This window comes from Populus trichocarpa, chromosome 5 (assembly GCF_000002775.5).
Source record: "Populus trichocarpa isolate Nisqually-1 chromosome 5, P.trichocarpa_v4.1, whole genome shotgun sequence".
In the NCBI taxonomy this organism is placed as follows: Eukaryota; Viridiplantae; Streptophyta; class Magnoliopsida; order Malpighiales; family Salicaceae; genus Populus; species Populus trichocarpa.
The window spans coordinates 1,508,488-1,526,326 of record NC_037289.2 but is presented as its reverse complement, the minus strand read 5'-3'; the positions used below and the strand labels follow the sequence as shown (position 1 = coordinate 1,526,326).

General features: G+C 34.6%; 4 protein-coding genes across 10 annotated transcripts; 1 reads left to right on the top strand and 3 right to left on the bottom strand.

The window, feature by feature from the left end:
- Positions 1-120: 120 nt before the first annotated feature.
- Positions 121-3,550, top strand: LOC18098654 (uncharacterized). 2 transcript variants are annotated; one of them, XM_006382401.3, is made up of 5 exons: positions 122-378; positions 1,150-1,508; positions 1,893-2,227; positions 2,834-3,003; positions 3,316-3,550. In XM_006382401.3, exons 1-4 carry the CDS (start codon positions 246-248, stop codon positions 2,958-2,960), a joined length of 954 nt encoding a protein of 317 aa, XP_006382463.3. In that variant the 5' UTR covers positions 122-245; the 3' UTR covers positions 2,961-3,003; positions 3,316-3,550. The 2 variants fall into 2 exon arrangements, with proteins under 2 accessions (XP_052308917.1, XP_006382463.3); XM_052452957.1 differs by lacking the exon at positions 3,316-3,550 and having other exon boundaries at positions 121-378; positions 2,834-3,169.
- Positions 3,551-4,734: 1,184 nt separating this feature from the next.
- LOC18098653 (serine/threonine-protein phosphatase PP1) lies at positions 4,735-8,007 on the bottom strand. Its single transcript, XM_006382399.3, has 4 exons — positions 7,310-8,007; positions 5,841-6,400; positions 5,321-5,506; positions 4,735-5,204 (listed from the first exon to the last, which is right to left on the bottom strand). The coding sequence occupies exons 1-4, from the start codon at positions 7,503-7,505 to the stop codon at positions 5,181-5,183; spliced, it is 966 nt and encodes a 321-aa protein (XP_006382461.1). The 5' UTR covers positions 7,506-8,007; the 3' UTR covers positions 4,735-5,180.
- Positions 8,008-13,524: 5,517 nt separating this feature from the next.
- LOC18098652 (uncharacterized) lies at positions 13,525-14,403 on the bottom strand. The gene has a single exon (XM_006382397.3). The coding sequence runs from the start codon at positions 14,202-14,204 to the stop codon at positions 13,623-13,625; it is 582 nt and encodes a 193-aa protein (XP_006382459.2). The 5' UTR covers positions 14,205-14,403; the 3' UTR covers positions 13,525-13,622.
- LOC18098651 (bidirectional sugar transporter SWEET16) lies at positions 13,525-16,964 on the bottom strand. 6 transcript variants are annotated; one of them, XM_024600890.2, is made up of 6 exons: positions 16,358-16,626; positions 16,206-16,242; positions 15,919-16,129; positions 15,440-15,601; positions 14,913-15,032; positions 13,525-14,533 (listed from the first exon to the last, which is right to left on the bottom strand). In XM_024600890.2, the coding sequence occupies exons 1-6, from the start codon at positions 16,389-16,391 to the stop codon at positions 14,384-14,386; spliced, it is 714 nt and encodes a 237-aa protein (XP_024456658.2). In that variant the 5' UTR covers positions 16,392-16,626; the 3' UTR covers positions 13,525-14,383. The 6 variants fall into 6 exon arrangements, with proteins under 6 accessions (XP_024456658.2, XP_024456659.2, XP_052309249.1 ...); XM_024600891.2 differs by lacking the exon at positions 13,525-14,533 and adding an exon at positions 14,624-14,752 and having other exon boundaries at positions 16,358-16,625; XM_052453289.1 differs by lacking the exons at positions 13,525-14,533; positions 16,358-16,626 and adding exons at positions 14,661-14,817; positions 16,702-16,964 and having other exon boundaries at positions 16,202-16,242.
- Between the last annotated feature and the right edge of the window lie 875 nt (positions 16,965-17,839).

Below are 17,839 nucleotides of genomic sequence, written 5' to 3'. Positions count from 1 at the left end.
AAATTATCCAAGAAGGGCTAGAGGTTTGATGGATTTTAGGGGGACTAAGAAGACAAGTGTAGCCCAATGTCCTAAACTTGGAAACAAAATTATTCAAATAACATATGGGTCCTCGATTTTATTTATGGACCCAAGCAGAATTCAATTTTTTTACCGGGTTCAATCCAATCCATCGGATCCAAATCCACACCAACCGGGTAATCCTACAGCAACTTCCATTTTCGTACTATCATTCACCACAGTTGATGCAGCCTCCCCAGTCCCTCTCTCTCAAATTCCAAGTCAATTCGAAGCTTGAAAGGCCAAAAATGAAGACAAAAAAATATGGGTTCTTGATCTTGCTACTTTTATTTCACTTGCAAATCCACTTCTCCTCCGGTAGAGATTCTTTCTTTGTCAATTCTCCATTACGGTTTTTTTTTCTTCTCAATTTTGTCACTAACTGTTATTTGCGTTGATTTTGATAAACCCATTTGTAATCTATTGATTTTGGTACAGAAATTCACTTGTGGGGTCTCGGTTTTAGGGCGTGGCTTGCCCTTTAGAAAGTTAAAAGATAAGAAATTTGTGTTTTTTTGCTATGTTTTGATGAAGGGAATCACTGTATTTGAAGCCATTCAGTTTAATTAGGTTCTTTAGACTTTTTTTTTTTGTGCAGGACACTTGAAAAGTTTGAGACTTGCTTTGTTAAATAATGGGTGGCAATTGGTTGAGATAACGATGAATTGGGGTGCTTGAATTATAGACAAAATCTTGTTTAAGTTATTGCAAGTTAATCCCTTCAACTTTAAGGATATTAACTTGGTGATTGAAACATGTTCTTTGTCCAAATATTTATGTGTTTTTTTATGGATTTGGTATTGGAACATGGTCTTTGTCCGAGAATTTACATGTTTTTTGGGGGAGTAGAGAGGTAGTTTCTCTTTGAAAATTGAGAACATGTTATTTATGTGTCCATTAAAGCCTGTTTGGAATCTGCTGGTGTGTAAGAATTGAATTTTAGTAAGTTAAAAAAGCTCAGTGTTTGTATCTGGAAAGCTAAAATTCAATTAATTTATCTCATTTCTGTTTGAGAACGATCCTGAGCTCAAAGGATCAGATTCCAATTGCAAATTCTGATTGTTGCAAGGGTTCAATTTGTTAATGCAGGAAAAAATGCTGGAGTATGTATTTCTAAAGGCGGTCGCTTTCCGCCATATACATCGGAAGGGAAACCTCCGAAAAAGGTAAGCAAAGGTGCAAAAGATTTGACCCTCTGCAGGGTGTTTCGGAAAAAGACATGCTGTGATGTGGCTCAGACATATCCTGCTTTGCTGTCTGTTAGGAGGCTGGCTTCAACAGGAGAAGCCAGCCAGGAGTGCTTGCAATTATGGGAATTGTTGGAATGTTCAATTTGTGATCCCCAAATTGGTGTTCAGCCTGGACCTCCTCTTATATGTGCCTCGTTTTGTGACAGAGTCTATCAAGAGTGTGCCAATGCTTACTTCTCTATGGATGCAAATAAACGGGTAAGAGCAAAACTACTGACTTCTAGACTAGCTGATTCATCAATAAGACTTTTTGAGTTATCTGGTGCAAGATTTCACCTCTTATCTCCTTTTTAAGATTAGATTAGCTTATGGTATTGGCATCTGTTTGAAATGACAATTGCATTTAATGACTTCAATGCTTATTGCTTGCTTAAGGTCTGAGAGCTCCTTAGTTCAGTAATGAGTTCACGAACTAACATTTCCCCAATGGGCTTAAGAAATTAATATGTTATGCATTTTCCTTTATGTTTTCCTGGTAGACTACTGTCAGTTGTTAAAATATCAAAACAGATCGAGGATCTATTATGTCATCCATCAGAATGCCTTACAAAATCTATTTCCTGATTGTATTTCATCTATCAGGTCATAGCCCCATGTGGAGTAAATGACTTTGTTTGTGGACAAGCAGCTGAATGGGTCTCCAATGGCACAGAGCTCTGCCATGCTGCAGGTTACGCTGTTAAGTTGTCCGATGATGCGTATGTTGGTGCTGAAGAAGCATCTTGCTATGGTGGTAGAGCAAGTCTTGATTCTATTGCTGATTCATGGAGGTCTTCGCGATCTGAGTTTCCCCAGAAAGATGAGAATTTGAGGGTCTTGGAAGATTTCCAGCAGTGGGTGCAGGAAATGCCGTTCAGTGAAAAAATATCTTGGGCAGTAGGAGGGTTAGTTCTTACTGCAGGCCTCTTGTTCATGAGGTTAGACCAATCTATTCTTGCCTTTCTTATTTCTTCAAGATTTCATATTTAGCTTCTCAGCTTTCAACCTTCATTTAGCTCCTTAGAAAATGAGGATTACTGTAAAGATAATGTCCATGATATCCCCTTTTGTCCAGCTCAAGTAGTTACACTAAATAAAGATAAAATAAAGGATTCCTGCTTTCAAAACGGATAAAACCCCCATAGGAACCACAAGGACAGTAGGCTTCATTTTATAAGCATTCTCATTAAAAATTAGAATGCTACTTATCATCCAAGTGGGAAAATTGGCGTGACATCTTTGGCATTTAGCAGTGGATATTTTTTCTTTTTAGAAGTCTGGTGAAGTGTGCTGCCGTTTATTGCAGATGTCTAGCACATTTCAGTAAATACTTGATTCCTTCTACTTCCCCTTCTTCAAACTCATTGCGAAACAGCATGTGGGAGACATCAAACACACTCGGATACCATTATGTTTAACTGATTTTCCTTCATAAATCATCCGTGCTATCCTTTTTTGTCTAGTAGTGGGGTGTGAAGTTGATCGTTCAATTTCATTATATTAGCATTAATGATGAATGAAATAGAAGTAATCGCTTTTTGCAGCAAAAGGAAGAGCCATGGTCAGCGCCAAAAGCTTGCAGCTATTCAAAGAGCAGCAAGGAGACTGGATGGCAAGACGAGCCAGAATTCTCCCGATAGTTTAGTAAACAGGAAAGGAAATCGAAGATGAATACATAGTTGAACATGAGCTTGATGACGTTTTTAATTTACAGGTGAGTGATGCTGGTGGAGAACTACTGTTATGATTTGAATCACTTGTTCCCTTCTTTTCTTCCTAGTTAAAAGATAAAAAAAGAGAAGCATGCACGACTCCAAAGTTTTTCTTATTATTAAAGAGCTATTAAAGCCAATTTGAGTAAGCAAAATACTATTTCCTTATTTTTCCCGCTTTCTCTTTCTTTTCAAGTCCTTATAAAGAAATTGCAGGCACGAAGATAACTGGATGTTCTTGACCAGTTCAGTTCCGAATAAAAAACGATTCAGATAAATATATTTCTTATTGTAAGCAACTACACGTTTTGCAGCTCCAGTCTGGAACAAGCTGCCTCTGTATCTTGCTGGAAACTATCAAGAACATCAACAGCACGCAATCTCAAGATTGACCAGTGTATATTTGTCAAGCTCCGATGATTGTGGCGGGAAAGAGAAACTAGGATTAAATGTATCACGCTGTTTTCCAAGAACCGGTTGTCAATACATGATGGTGCTTTGTAACAGAAGATTTTCCTCCTATGAGATAAATAAGTCCCTTTCATATCCTTTCACAGAGTTTATGAATTGCTTCCAAGATTTAGGAGGTGGAAGACAATAGGGTCATGAAATATGAACACGCCAACATGTCCTTCGTTACGTTATGCACTGTTATCAAATCAGGCCCTACCTGACAGGTCAATTTAGTAACCAGATTAGGTAAAAGTTTATCCTGTTAGATCTAGCGAATTAAACCATGATTAAGTTTATCTGGTTAGATCTAGCGGGTTAAATTATGACCTACAACAATGTTTTAATTTTATAGAAAAATCTTAAAACGATGTGAATTTAAGTTAATTTCCTCAACTGGCCTAGGTTGATAACTTTGCTGTTATGGTAAAGTTTTAATTTGTTTGGTATTAGTTGTTTTTCAAAATGTATTTTATTTGAAAATTGGTTAAAATATTCTTTTATTTCTTAAAATTTATTTTTAATATTAAAAAATCTAAAAATATTAAAAAATAAATTTAAAATAAAAATCAAATACACTTTTAAAATTCAGAATAAACACGCTCTAAGTTTTTGTTGTGACCCTTCCATTAGTCTAATGCAGAAAACTTGAGAGAAATACAGGATTGGTTGAGTCGCATAGCTAACAGACAAACGGAAGTGATGAGAGACCCATATAGATAATCTACCCACTTGCTAGAACATCTACAGCATAATCATGATTCATGAGCTTTCAAGATAACAATAATTCATGATTCGTGCTGTATTTGAAAGATTGGATATAATTGTTTTGATTTTAAAGTATTTTTTATTTAGAAATATATTAAAATAATATATATTTTTTAAAAAATTATTTTTTACAACAGTGCATCAAAATAATCTAAAAACAAAAAAAAAATAAATTTTTTTTTTTAAAAAAAACTTCTAAAACATAAAAATAAGGTGCAGCAACCGGTCATCACAACCCAATTGCTACAAATTATTAACGAGTTTGACCGCATTATAACTTTTGTGTTATGATTTAAAACAATTAAAATATAAAAAACCATAAATTATATTATTTTTTATAACAAGAGAGGTTTTAATATGGCCTATTAAAATAATACTTCGTGTTGATTAACTAAACAATTTAATGTAGTTGAAATAAAATATAGACCACAATCACACTGCGCCATAAAAACAAACATTCGGATATGGAACAAGCTATTTTCAAGGGAGATAGAATGAACCAGAAGCAGAGGATGTTTCGGTTGCTAATAGGGCTATTTCTGGTACAGTCAAGTTGCCAGAAATGGACCTATTTTGATTGCCATTAGATGAACAAGGGGTCTCCCTGAGCAAACCATAAGATTAAACTTGCACAAACATCTCAACAAAAATCAGACCTATTCTCAGTCACAACTTACAAACAGCATATATACTGATTGACCAGAATAGGAAGTTCTCAAAGAGCATCTCACATAGGAACTTGTGTTCCTGCACATAACATAGCATGTGCTGCTGTTTTTGCAGATTTTTCTAACAATTTGCAGCATTGCAAATTGAATTGGGTAACATTTTAACAAGACAAAAAGGATTCTTTCTGATGATAAACCCACATTGTGATAGATATTCAAATCACTGCTCAAACCGAGTTAGGTCAATCTCCTATTTGAAACAGGAAGAGATCCCTGAATGCCCTTTTCCCTTGCTAGATCTTTCCAGCTTTAGGAGGCTGTTTGAATGTAGACAAGGAAAGGAGATCAGAGTCTTTCAACTTCCAAACACGGAAGCGCAGATAAAGACAAGGGGAAAATGGGAGAAAAAACATCAATTATAACATGAACATACCTTCTTAAGGGTCAACTTTGAACTGCTTGCTGGTAGAATTGGCTTTAATATCTCAAAGGAACACACTAAAGATTCATCAACACTTAGGAGAGCACCTGCATTGTCAAACTCCCCACCATAGTTTGGAGCTGAGAATATTGTTACTAATCTTCGTTTGGAAAAAAACTCGTATCCATCCTCCACCACCTGGAACATAGACGAAAAATCTTCATCTGTTATCAATGCAGAAGTTCTGGGCCAATGTTACAGAAAAGGATGCTAACTACATAGGAGTATCAGTTTATATATTTTGGTGAGTTTCAGATTATCATGATAGTTTTGCACATTTTCACTATCTCTAGATAAAATAGTTAAACTGAAGCAAAAGATTTTTGCAATACCCTAAATCATGACCCAGCACATTTACAAGGCTTCAACTTGGCTATATACAAGGAGAAAGTGCATGGAAGCTGATAAAAGCTGCTTGTTCACTTTGCAATTTTTAATGGGTATTAAGCTTGCTTAAACAGAGTTGGCTCACCTGATGACCTCGGCAAATGAGATCCAAGTCATTTTTATTCAAAAACTCAGCAACTTTATCAGGTCCAAAGGTACATGAAACACCTCGATCACTCTCAGCCCAACCCTCAACCCTAGCATCAGGATCAGACCAAAGCAGATCACAAAGGAGACCACCATCAGGGATTTCGGTAGGTCTTTGAATTTCCTTTATCTGACCCAAATGTTCCAACTCTGGAGAGAGGCCTCCGTGCATGCAAAGTATCTTCTCATCAATCAGTGCGGCAACAGGCAAACAATTGAAGCAGTCGGTAAATATTTTCCATAGCCTAACATTAAATCTCCGTTTACACTCGTCATAAAACCCATATATCCTGTTGATCTTCGCATCCTCATGGTTACCTCTCAAGAGGTAAATTTTGTCGGGATATCTGATTTTGTAGGCCAGAAGCAGACATATGGTCTCCAAACTTTGCCTCCCTCTATCAACATAATCCCCAAGGAAGAGATAGTTTGCTGAAGGAGGGTAGCCACCATATTCAAACAGCCTCAGGAGGTCTTGATATTGCCCATGTATGTCACCTGTAAAAAGACAACAATTAGATATGCAAGGGGCGAAAGAGGAGGCAAACAATGACTACAGTACTTTGCTGCATTGTAAAGTATAATTTGTTCCATTTGGCTTGTGCAAATGAGCAGTAAGATCCTTGCCAGGGGAGAGGTATTTTCAAAAATATTCAACAACCAAATTGCTACCGTGAGTTTCACATAGTTTATAGGAAACAAGTGAAGAACTTGATAACTTTCTCCCAAAAGCACATGTCCTTTCAAATTTATGAGACAGTTCCTACCTAATTCTGATTCTAAGGCCCTGCTATTTCTGTTTTTTTTTTTTTTTCGGACCTGTGCGCTGGTTATTGCAAAATAAAGACTCGAACTCAACCAAATGAGCAAGAAGCCAATTTGACCTAACCAAAGCTCAACAACCATTCAGAATGTTGGAATTTTTATAATTTGGTAGTCAGGAAGAACGGATTCTCCTATTCAAAGGAAGTGCAGCTACCAAATAGGCCATGCTTCAACCAATAAATGTTGGATTTGATGGTAATAAACAAGTGGATGAAACTGAGCTTTTGCCTCATGTCTCTCCCTGAAGAAACACATGACTTACAACGACATAGATGTCCTCCAACACAAATCCATTAAATAGAGTAAAAAACCAATCCCTTCACATCAAACATTACAAATCCTTCAACAATTGAAATACAATTAAGACAAGATCAACCAATCAAATCAAGCCATACTTAATTTATCAAGTGATCCATGTCTGTAGATAAGCTGAAAATTAATCCCTTTTTCTTAAAATCATTCAAAACAGTCTTTTCCAACAATTTCACACAATCATATCGCATGAAAAACATAAACACACAGTATCAAACAGGATGAAAGTCAATTTATCATTATCAAGAGAGGAGAAGAGAGAGTGCTAACCACAGATGCGAATGGGAGCTTTAATCTCGAGGAGAATAGGCTGAGAAAGGAAGATTTGGCGAGCATTAACACATAATTGACGGATCTCTCCTTCAGATAACTGCACTTGCTTTCCTCCTTTCCCTTCTAACAACCTCCTTATTATATCATCCAATACTGCCTTATCCATCATCCCTTCCATCGTCATCATCATCATCTTCTTCCAAAACCCAATCCTTTATTTCTTATAAAGAATCAAAATTTAAGTTCTTAGAAAAGAAGATAAAAGACCCCAGATGGATTTTGGTGCTGAAGCAGTGAAATAAAGGATCCAAATGAAGAATTTATACAAAAACAGATAAAGGGGGTTGGTGTGCTTTGAGAGAGAGAAATAAAAAAAGAAAGAAAGATTCAATCTTTTTCTCTCTTTTCTTTAGAATCAAATAAATTAAGGAGTGAAGAAGGTTAAAAAAGGAGAGAGAGGTGAGAAAATATTAGATCAAGAGAGAAGCAAATAGTGATGGATATGGGTTGTCAATCTAAAGAAGAAAAAAGCTATTTTTTTTCAATGCCAACTGCCAAGAAGATTCACAATAACTCGATAAGGAAGGTTGAAACCTTCAAAGGTGAGGTAGAGAGAGAGAGAGAGATTTCATCAGAGGACAAAAACCGCGTACTTTGAAAAGTCAGTTGATACGTGAAATGCTGTCTCTTGATTGAGAGATTGGCCTACCACTCTCCCACACACACACATTCTTACATTGAGATATTTTGATGATGCTACTGTTTTCTGATGTCTGTTTTTCTTGTTGTCGTGTTGTGATCTTTCTTTTCCAAGAGGGTATCTAATTAGTGTCATGGTTTCCTAACTTTTTCTAAGGTTATTTGGATGTATATCTGGTTGTGAAAGTTATTTTTTTAAAAATTATTTTTAATATTAATATATTTGAAAGTATAAAAAAAGTAATTTAAAAAAAAAATTTAAATATAATTTAATTTTTTCAAAAATATTTTTAAAATATAAAAATAAACGGGTTCATTATTTGACACTATGGTATACTGTAATTAAAGATATTATTATAATTTTTAATTTTATTTAATTTTTATTGTTTAAAACTATTTTTTAATTTAAATTGTAGTAGATACTTGGGTTTAAAAAAATTATAATTTATAATTATTTTAGATTTATTTTTTAAAATTATGATAGCAAAAACTAGTTCAATGTTAAACACGTACTTAAATTAATTTTTAGAAGAAAATATATATGGAATATTTATTTAAAGATTCGATGAAAACAACTTAGTATTGGTATTAAAAAAATTAGAACCAAGTTTTTGAAATAATGATTGATAAGAGAGTCAAGGCATTTGTATTTTATAGTAAAAGATTAAATTATTGAATTTATAAAAGATAAACATATGGAAAATATGTGTTAAAGATGTTTTTGTTGATCAAGAACAAAGGTTAAGGATACAATTCATTGGCAGATTTTTATGTTGAAAAGTTACGTGGTATATCACATCTATGACTTAAAAAAGGAAAAAACAATGGATCGAAAATTATATATATATATATATATATATATATATATATATATATATATATATATATTATTTGAGTTATTTTTTATATTAAATAAGACAACATGTCAAGTTATTAAAAGAATATTAATTATTTTAGATCTAATTATGGATAAAAAAATTTTATTTGAGTTAAGAAAAATACAAGTGAACAATTTATAGAATGATTTAAGTTTATCATGTATCAATTTTTCATATGTATATTTTTTAATTTTAATACATATTATCTAAATAAAAAAATAATGTATTCTCTCTTATATAAATGATTTCAATATATATCACATAAAAAACTGGCAAATCCATATATTAGATCACACGAGTAATCACTTATTAGTGTCAAAAACCTCCTATAAAAGGGGACAAATTTAAAAATTTTAAGATACATAATTGAATAATTTATATAAATATAGACACCGAAACAAGCTATAGGAGAGGGAACTAGGGAATTGTGGCCACCATACACCGTATTGTTTGGAAACACGGTGCAAACTGTATTCCATAAAAATTACTTTAAAAAATAATCGTTACCACACTCTCAAACATCATATATACGATACGATGCAATTGTGTTACACAATGCGCGAGATATACTAACTGATACATATTCTCCTAAACAAATCAACTTTAACTCCCTATGTTTTGAAGTTATAATTCAAGAAAAAATTAGCAAGAATTTTTTTTTTAATACACCAACATATTACTTTGACTTTTATTATGTCATTATTATATAAAATTTTGATTTTTTAAAATTAATTTGGTTTTAGTATTACTACATCGTTATGATTTGATGTGATAATATAAATATATTTTTTTATCTTTTTTTAAAATATTTTTTTAAATATTTTTAAGTTAAAAATATTTTATAAAGTAATCACGATACTAAACGGTTTTTTATCTTCTCTCATGACTTTATTAATTTTCCAAATTCCATCACCATTCCAGAAATTAAAATGCCATGATCAAACCCTTCTCCACTGATTAATCATGAGAGATGAATTTTGGATTTCATTTCTTTCTTTTTTTCCCAAGAAGAGGAGGAAGGGGTATTTATCTCTTTTTTTCTTTTACAAAATGTTAGATTTCCAAATAAATCATTTTTCCAAACACAGTTACTAAAACTCCATTGGCTAGACGAGTCACCTGAGAACTAGCTGAAGTGCCCGTGATCCGGGTTGGTTTATAAAAAAAAATCAAATCAAAATCGACCGGTTTTGTTTGACTTTATTGATTTGAGTGAACTCAAAATCTACTTTTTTTTTAAAAATAATTACTAAAAATTATGTCATTTTAATTCATTATAATCAACCTGATCAACAAGCCACTTATGCCTTGAGCTGAGTTTAATATTTTTGCATTGAAAGAAAAAATTAAATGGAAATAAAATTCTGTGTGTGCTCCAAAATTTTGCATTGGAAGAAGTCTTTTCCATAATTACGATGAGATCTTGTATTTCAAACTCAAATCTCGAAAGCAGAAGAAAAAGGAAAGCACTATAGCCTTTACTTGAAAGGCTATGAAGTCAAAATTGAAGCCAGTCTCCCAGAAGCAATTATTAAAACGATGAATCTGTAAGAACACAAAATAGACCAAAAGCATTTACTCTGTGTGAACACAAGACCCAGATGCGAAGACAAATTCTATGCTCTTTCGATGATGTTTGATGTCAAAAAGTTACTATTTTACGCACTGTAAGAACACCCCCCTCTTTTTATTAATTCTTTCTATCAAAATCATGAATAACTCCAGTTATTTTTTTTGTTTTAAAAATGTTTTGTTTAAATATTATTTTTATTTTAAATTATTTTTTTATATTTTCAGATTGTTTTGAAAATAATAAAAAATATTATTTTAATATATTTTTAAATCAAATTCTTGGTTGGGTGGTGTAAACATGACTGTGTACCCAGAATTTGGTAGCCCAACATTAGATGATAAAAGGTTGGGACACATCTATGATCTACAATATTGAAGGGTCGCCCTTCTTGGTGCGGTGAATTGATTACTGATCTTATAAATTTCCCTGCTACCAATGAAATAACAAGTCTAACAGTACTATCCAATATCAGATTTTTTTTTATATAATTATTGTTCTATGATTTTAGGTATTTCTAGGTTAGCTTTCGAGGGCCAATGCAGTTTGGCCATGCATGAAGCATCTCTAATAATTGGCCAACCGCGTTTCAAACTGCGGTTGGCCAGAAAAAGGGTTGGCCATATATAGACAAACACACTTGAAGACCACGTTTCTTGTGATCTTTTCCAAGAACCAAACGGAATCAAATGGAATCCTGAATTATTCACGTCCAATATCAGTAGTCTAAAAGCTAAGGGTGAAATCATGGCATCAGAATAAAGAAATGGAGACTGAGGAGTGCACGATTTAGAAGCCATCATGTCAGAAGGAAAAGGTCATGTGAACTGAAACTCTTGGAATTTGTACATTTATGAACTCAGCAAAAAGCATGGTCTGAAATCGGGAGTGGATGTTGACTGCACACCCCTTTTTAGACAAGTAATCAACAAAGTGATTTCCTTTACAATGAGTGTTTTCTACCATGGAAAACCAGGGAAATTTCCAGTGATTTCCAGCCTCAGCAACAACCATCAATGCCAAATTGCCAATATTAATGTCTTTTCTGTTGTGTGTGACTGTGCAAACATGAACACAAGGACTGAAATATAACCCTCAGATTTCATCAACTTTTAAAATGAACTGTGACGAACATAGAAGCTTCTGATGATCACTCAACTCGTCAAAACTCTTCTGATAACAAAATACAGTCAGGCACAGCCACAGAGATGGATGATTATATCAGGCAATATGCAGTAAGGACCATTAATTAAGCTTAATTGTGAGACTTCCCTGTCTACCGTGAACGGACTCAACTAGCACAGCGATATTATCAGTCTCTCTCTACAATGGACAGCAAGATTGCACTTCACTGAAGTAAAATTTCTGGGATTATGAAAGGAAGCACAGATTGTGATTTCAAATGATGATATCGAACATCATAAGATGTCATTTCTTCACCTGGCAATATACTGCAATTCACCATGGTAGACATTCAACTTTTTTATAGAAAGAAAGGAGGATTGGCAGGTGTGCATGAAGACGATTGAAATCTATAGAGCAAGGAGGTTTGGCACTGTGCACGAAGAAGATTTAGACAAGGGCTTTCCAGTTGCAGTTAATTTGAAGTACTCTATTCCGAGACGATCTGAATATGAGATTTGGTTTACAACGAAATAAGAATTTCCAATCAAGCAATCCAAACCGAATGTTCAATGCCATAGAGCAACATGTATTTTGCCTACATGCAGATATGAAGAAATTGCATGGATTACAATGTTCTTGCAGCATAAACTAGTTTGCTACATTGTCAGCATACCTACTGCTACTGTCAAGCAAGAACACACTCCAATGATAAAAGTAGAGAGGATCTATTGACCATTACAGACCTATATCCAAAAGCTATAGAAAAAGAGAGCAAACAAGAACGCACAACTTCGACCATGAGGAGTTGCCGGCTTAACCGGGGGATGCATGGTACTTTTTGATCATGTCTCTGAGGGACAGTTGAACGAGCGACGATGACACATTGCTAATACCATATTTTATAACCCTGAATCTTTGTAAAAGCAGTGTTTCCTGGATCAGACTGCATCAAAAGCAAGCAGGGAAAGGCAGGAAGAGAGCCTAACTATACTCACACAAAAAAGCCATTGGCGGACAGAAGAAAGAGGAACTTCTCAAAGTCTCTTATGGTTTAGCACAAAAGAAATGGAAAGCTACATTTTTTAACAGAAAGCAAAGAAAAGGCAAATCCTCATTCGGAACCGACCCCATACATAATTTATCCCGGCCTTAACAAGTAATGTTAAGCACACAATGGCATAGATATGCATGCACAGATGCGCACATAAACTGACACTCACAATTCAGTACCAGATTCAAATTAATACCATTAAAACACTTCAATAACTTCCCAATCAATCTCTTCACAATCACTTAAAAAGAAAATGAAGGAAAAACCATTCCATCAACAACACTGGCAATGAAAAACAGTAAAGGCAATCATCTGATCATACAAATTAGGACTAGAATTGTTACAACATCATAAGCACAAGTATTATCAGTTAATGCCAGCCAAATAATGTTATTATTCCAATTCAAGCACGCCACTCCTTTTTGTTCCATGCTCCTTGAATCGGCCAGTTAATACCTGTTTTCTAACTTAAAAAATGACAGCTCGGAGGACGATTTATGGAAACAACTAGGTCTGATTTGACCAATAAATAACAAATAAAACAAGTACATTGCTATCAATGACTACATTCTGTGAATTTTTACTCCAGTTATCATCAAATTCCATATTATCACCAAAAAACCCAGCTAGTTCCGGGTTGAGTACAGGGTTAAACATCCTCATTTGCAGATCCAATGACACCAGCCTCATTTCAAAACAACTATAAGGAAGTTTCATTGAGATGAAGGCACATATTCAATGAATTCCTTAACCGAAATAAAAATCTCACAATTGTTTCTACACAGATCTGTTTCTAATCACACAAACATGGGCTTTAATACCAAAGTGAGCTGCAATAAAGGGCATAATCCTACGATAGAGCACACAAAAGAGAGAATTTGGAGACAAATTAAGAAAATAATTACAACCCATTTCATTAAATCCCAATTAAATGAGAGTATAAAAAACACAATAGAACAATTCAATGATTGAAATATACAGATCTTTCTAAGAAGAAGATACAAAAGGGTTTGATCTAATCTTGCTTACTTTCCTTTTAGCACCACTACAATTCAAACCACAACCGCATTGAGGACACTCTTCAAAATTATCAATAGGAAAACCAGCACCAGCAATCCCAACAGAGAATTCAAGATCATCACCGTTTCTTAAAACCTCAACAATATCAACCCACATAAAAAACACCTTCACACTCACACCTTCCAACCTTGAGAGTCTCCCTTGTGATATATAACCATTGACGCTTGACTTGTACCTTAACTGGTATGATCCTTCAAGAGAAAAACTGCAAGAACCATTCAAGAAAGCAGAGAATCTACCTGTTGTGGTGTCAAGAGAATAACCGACAACTCCTTTAGGAAGCAGTCCTTTAGGGAAGTTGTAGTCTCCCAAGATTTCATAGGCTGTTGGTTTTTGATCAAGAAAACTTGTTTCTTGGGATGAAGATGATGATGGTAAAGACTGTGAGAGTATGAGAATGAGGCAAAGAGTTGTGTATGATGACGCCATCTTTCCTTGGAGTTCTTCTTGGTTGCTTGTTTTGTGTTGTTTAAAAGAGGGTTTGTTCATGGGAAGAAGACCTATGAATGGCAGTTAAAGGCATAGCTTAGCTGGCAATTGTCTTTTAGTGTGACTTTTGAAAAAGTAATGTCTCTTTTAGAAGATTTGCAGTGGAATTCATATAAAATCAGCCCTTGGAATATATTACAGCTCTCGGGGAAGATTAGTCTATACTTCTGGAGCAATTTTTATCCGTTGGGCGATGAACCTTCTACCCAGCACCATCGGATCATTAAGGTTGACTTCCTTCCTTGCTTAATAGATGTGTTTTGCAGTCTAGCTCTCTTTTGCCTTAACTCTCGAGGGCCGATCTTTGCCCAAGCTACCCGAGCCAAATCCTATTTTTAACAGAATAATCTTATATATAGCAATATACAGTATTTCATTACAGAGTAATCTATTATGCTGCATTTCATAGCATAAATAGTGTGGTGGGCACAAAAAGTCTCAAAACCCTGATCTGCTGTTTTTATGAAACAGAGTCGCAAGCAGGGATAAGGGACTCATTTTGCAATCCATCCTCCAAATTATCTGATGCTTTCTTCAATGGCTCGTATCTGTGATATATCCCATATAGAATCAACTGGGCTATCCCAAGAAGTAATCCAATCCCATTTGGTATCTATACACACACAGAATCAGTCCCTTTTCTAATAGTCAATGGATGTTCAATGCTTGGAAATGTAAACAAATAGTGATGAGAAGAATTGAGCTTACTCCAACAAGAATGTCTTTTGCAAGCAGTGCATAGAGAGTCCAGAAGCCTCCATTTAGTAGAATGGCAAATGAGAGAAGGAATGGCATGAATTCTACACTCTTCGTTGTTATGACTGTTTTCTGCTTTAGTACATTCCAAGAAAACCAAGCATTCTTAGACACTGAATAGCTGAAAACAATTTTTGTTCTGGACCAAAAGCACATTAGTTGTTAAGTGCCTGTCTGGGAACGCAGGTGCAACCCGCATTTCTAAACCAAAGACATCAAAATGATGTGTTCTAATTGGAAACGCAGGTTCCACCGCAAGTACAATTGTGTTCCCGGACGCAGCTTAAGTTGTAACTACTAAATACTTGCAACATAAAAAAAAAATAGATACGAGAATATATCTCTCTCCTATATTGTAAGTATCTAACAGTTACAGTTTGGGCACCGTACAAATTTCTAACCTGTAGCAGTTAGAATATTGTAGTCACCGAGTACAAATTTATGGAACTTGGTATAGTTAATTTTTCTAATTTTCTTACCATAGCCGCAAGAGGCGAAGCATAAACAAGCATACCGGAGCAATCGCAGATGAAGCCAACAACATCGATTCTTACATCTCCTTGAAACATAAAATGAGTGAACGAGATTGCTGCTGCAGCAAATCCCACATCCAAAAGTCCAACTAGCAAGGCGGTCTTGGCCTAATTGTGAACATCATATAGATACATCATAGGATCAAGAGAACATAAAAATTGTGTTTAGTTATTGTCATAATACAGAGAGGATGAAAACTTATTTTGTTTGAGACGGAGATATAAAAATAAATGTTTATGAGATAATTTTGTAGTGAATTTTTGTTATTCTAAATAGAAAACACAGAGAGGCACTTCTCATCTATCCCAACTATCTCTGTTTTTTTCTGAGTCGAAACCGTAATCAAACGCTATAAAAAGATGATTTTTGAACGACAAAAACATGCGTGTGTTCATTCGTTAAAATGAAACAAAACAAAACTCACTCTCATTCTTGGAGATATGAACACCAGAAATATCAGAATGTAAACAATCTGAGTTACAGCACCAAAACCATTGATGGTGGCGATGAGGAAGCTATCAGGCTTGGTGATTCCATAGTAAATCCACAGGGTAGCATTCATTAATGTGCAGATATAAGGTATGCTTGAAAAATCCTCTGTCGATCTATTCTTTACAATTCTCCAAAAAGTTTTCCTGGGAAATATTACATCTCAATATTTTACTGTCAGGCATCACAAATTTACAAAACAATCTTGATTTGCTTACTTACAAGGGAGAAAGGTAGGCCAGACTTGAAATGATGTTGCCTGCAAACACATAATTTAAGTACTTAGCATGAATCCAGAAGATATCCCTGTACATGCCAGAAATAGATAGAAGATCCTTTCACCATTCTATGCAGAGAAATCCAGGGGTCATTACCTAGTACCCCAACAATGAAAATTGTGTTAGCCATGGAGAAGTACAGTCTCCAAGTATTGCATGCATAAAATGAATCCCAGAGAGTGATTTAAATAGAGACTCGGATATTAGAGGTTAAATTCTCTTATGTGCAGCCATTGTTGTTTTTTCCTAGCACCGTCAGCCTAGCCTATAATCAAACATCACCTTGATCAGGTGGAGATATTTTCATTGAATGAAAAGAAAAGAAAGGATAGAATTGACCCCAAAACTACCGATTATCTCAATTGAGTCTCCCATGATATCTATTTAAGTTTTAAGAACAAATTCATCGGGAGATTATAAGCCCGAAAAGAAGATAATACCTCTTTAGATGTAACGGATTTAGGCCAACATTATCATTGACATCGCCAGTGAACTCAAACCTCTCGACTAAGAGAGCTATGATGATATCAACATCTCGCATTGGCTAGGAGTTGAAGGTCAATGCAACTTATAAGCCTCATGAATCAGTTTTTTCGATATAAAAATTATCGAGAGATTATAAATCAGAATATAAACGTACAATGTTGTTCGAGGGATTCACTTTATAATAAATTTAGACCAACATTATTATTAACCAAATTTTAATAAAATATTTGTGCTCATAAAACTTTTGTCGCTCTAAAGGTTCATACATTGGACGATAGAGCTTGATGCAAATTAACTTACAAATGCATCGCTTTTTGTCACCAAATTCTGCACAAATATGTTCATACAAGCCAAAGTTTTGACCGATTGGTTTCTATTGTTGACTTGTTGATGAAACAGAGTTTGCCCAGCGAAGTTATCTGGTTTCTTTTCTCGATGTCAGGTCTTTTTCTATCCAATCTAAATCAGCAGTGGTTCTTGGAGCCTTGATTCCTTGAAATAGTAGTAGTCAAACCTAATTCCAATTAAGTTTTAAATTAAATTAAAAAAATATTAATATAGTAAAATCTAGTTGATTCGGTTTTTTCTTTACTTACGTTGATTTAGTCCATCCTTTAAGTTAACAATAAAGATTTTTTTTAAGAAAATAATGCTATTTTGATTAAAAAAAATTGATTTTAACTTGATAATCTATCAACATAGACCGTTTTGTTTTTTAAAATAAAAATTAGCCTCCGCATATCATCTGACAACTATGCTGCAGATTGCTCATGTCATGGTCATTAATTAGGCAATGGCTGAGCCACCGGAACCCTCGTACTTGTCAGGCTTCTATTGGGTTTCTTCAGTGGTCCTTTGGCTGAACTCTCATTCTTGGTAGGTTTACTGGCCTTTGGCTGAAGTAACTGATGTGACTGTGGGTCAAGGTTGGTGCTGGCTCCATGCTTAGCCTAGTGTTGGTGTTATCTGTTTGCTTTACGGGGAAGAAAACAGAGACATTGATCTTTTTTTCTACTATAAATTTGTCTATATTAAGTTTTTGTTGCTTTGTGGAGTACTTGATAGAAACGTTAGCAGCTGGGACTCGAGGAA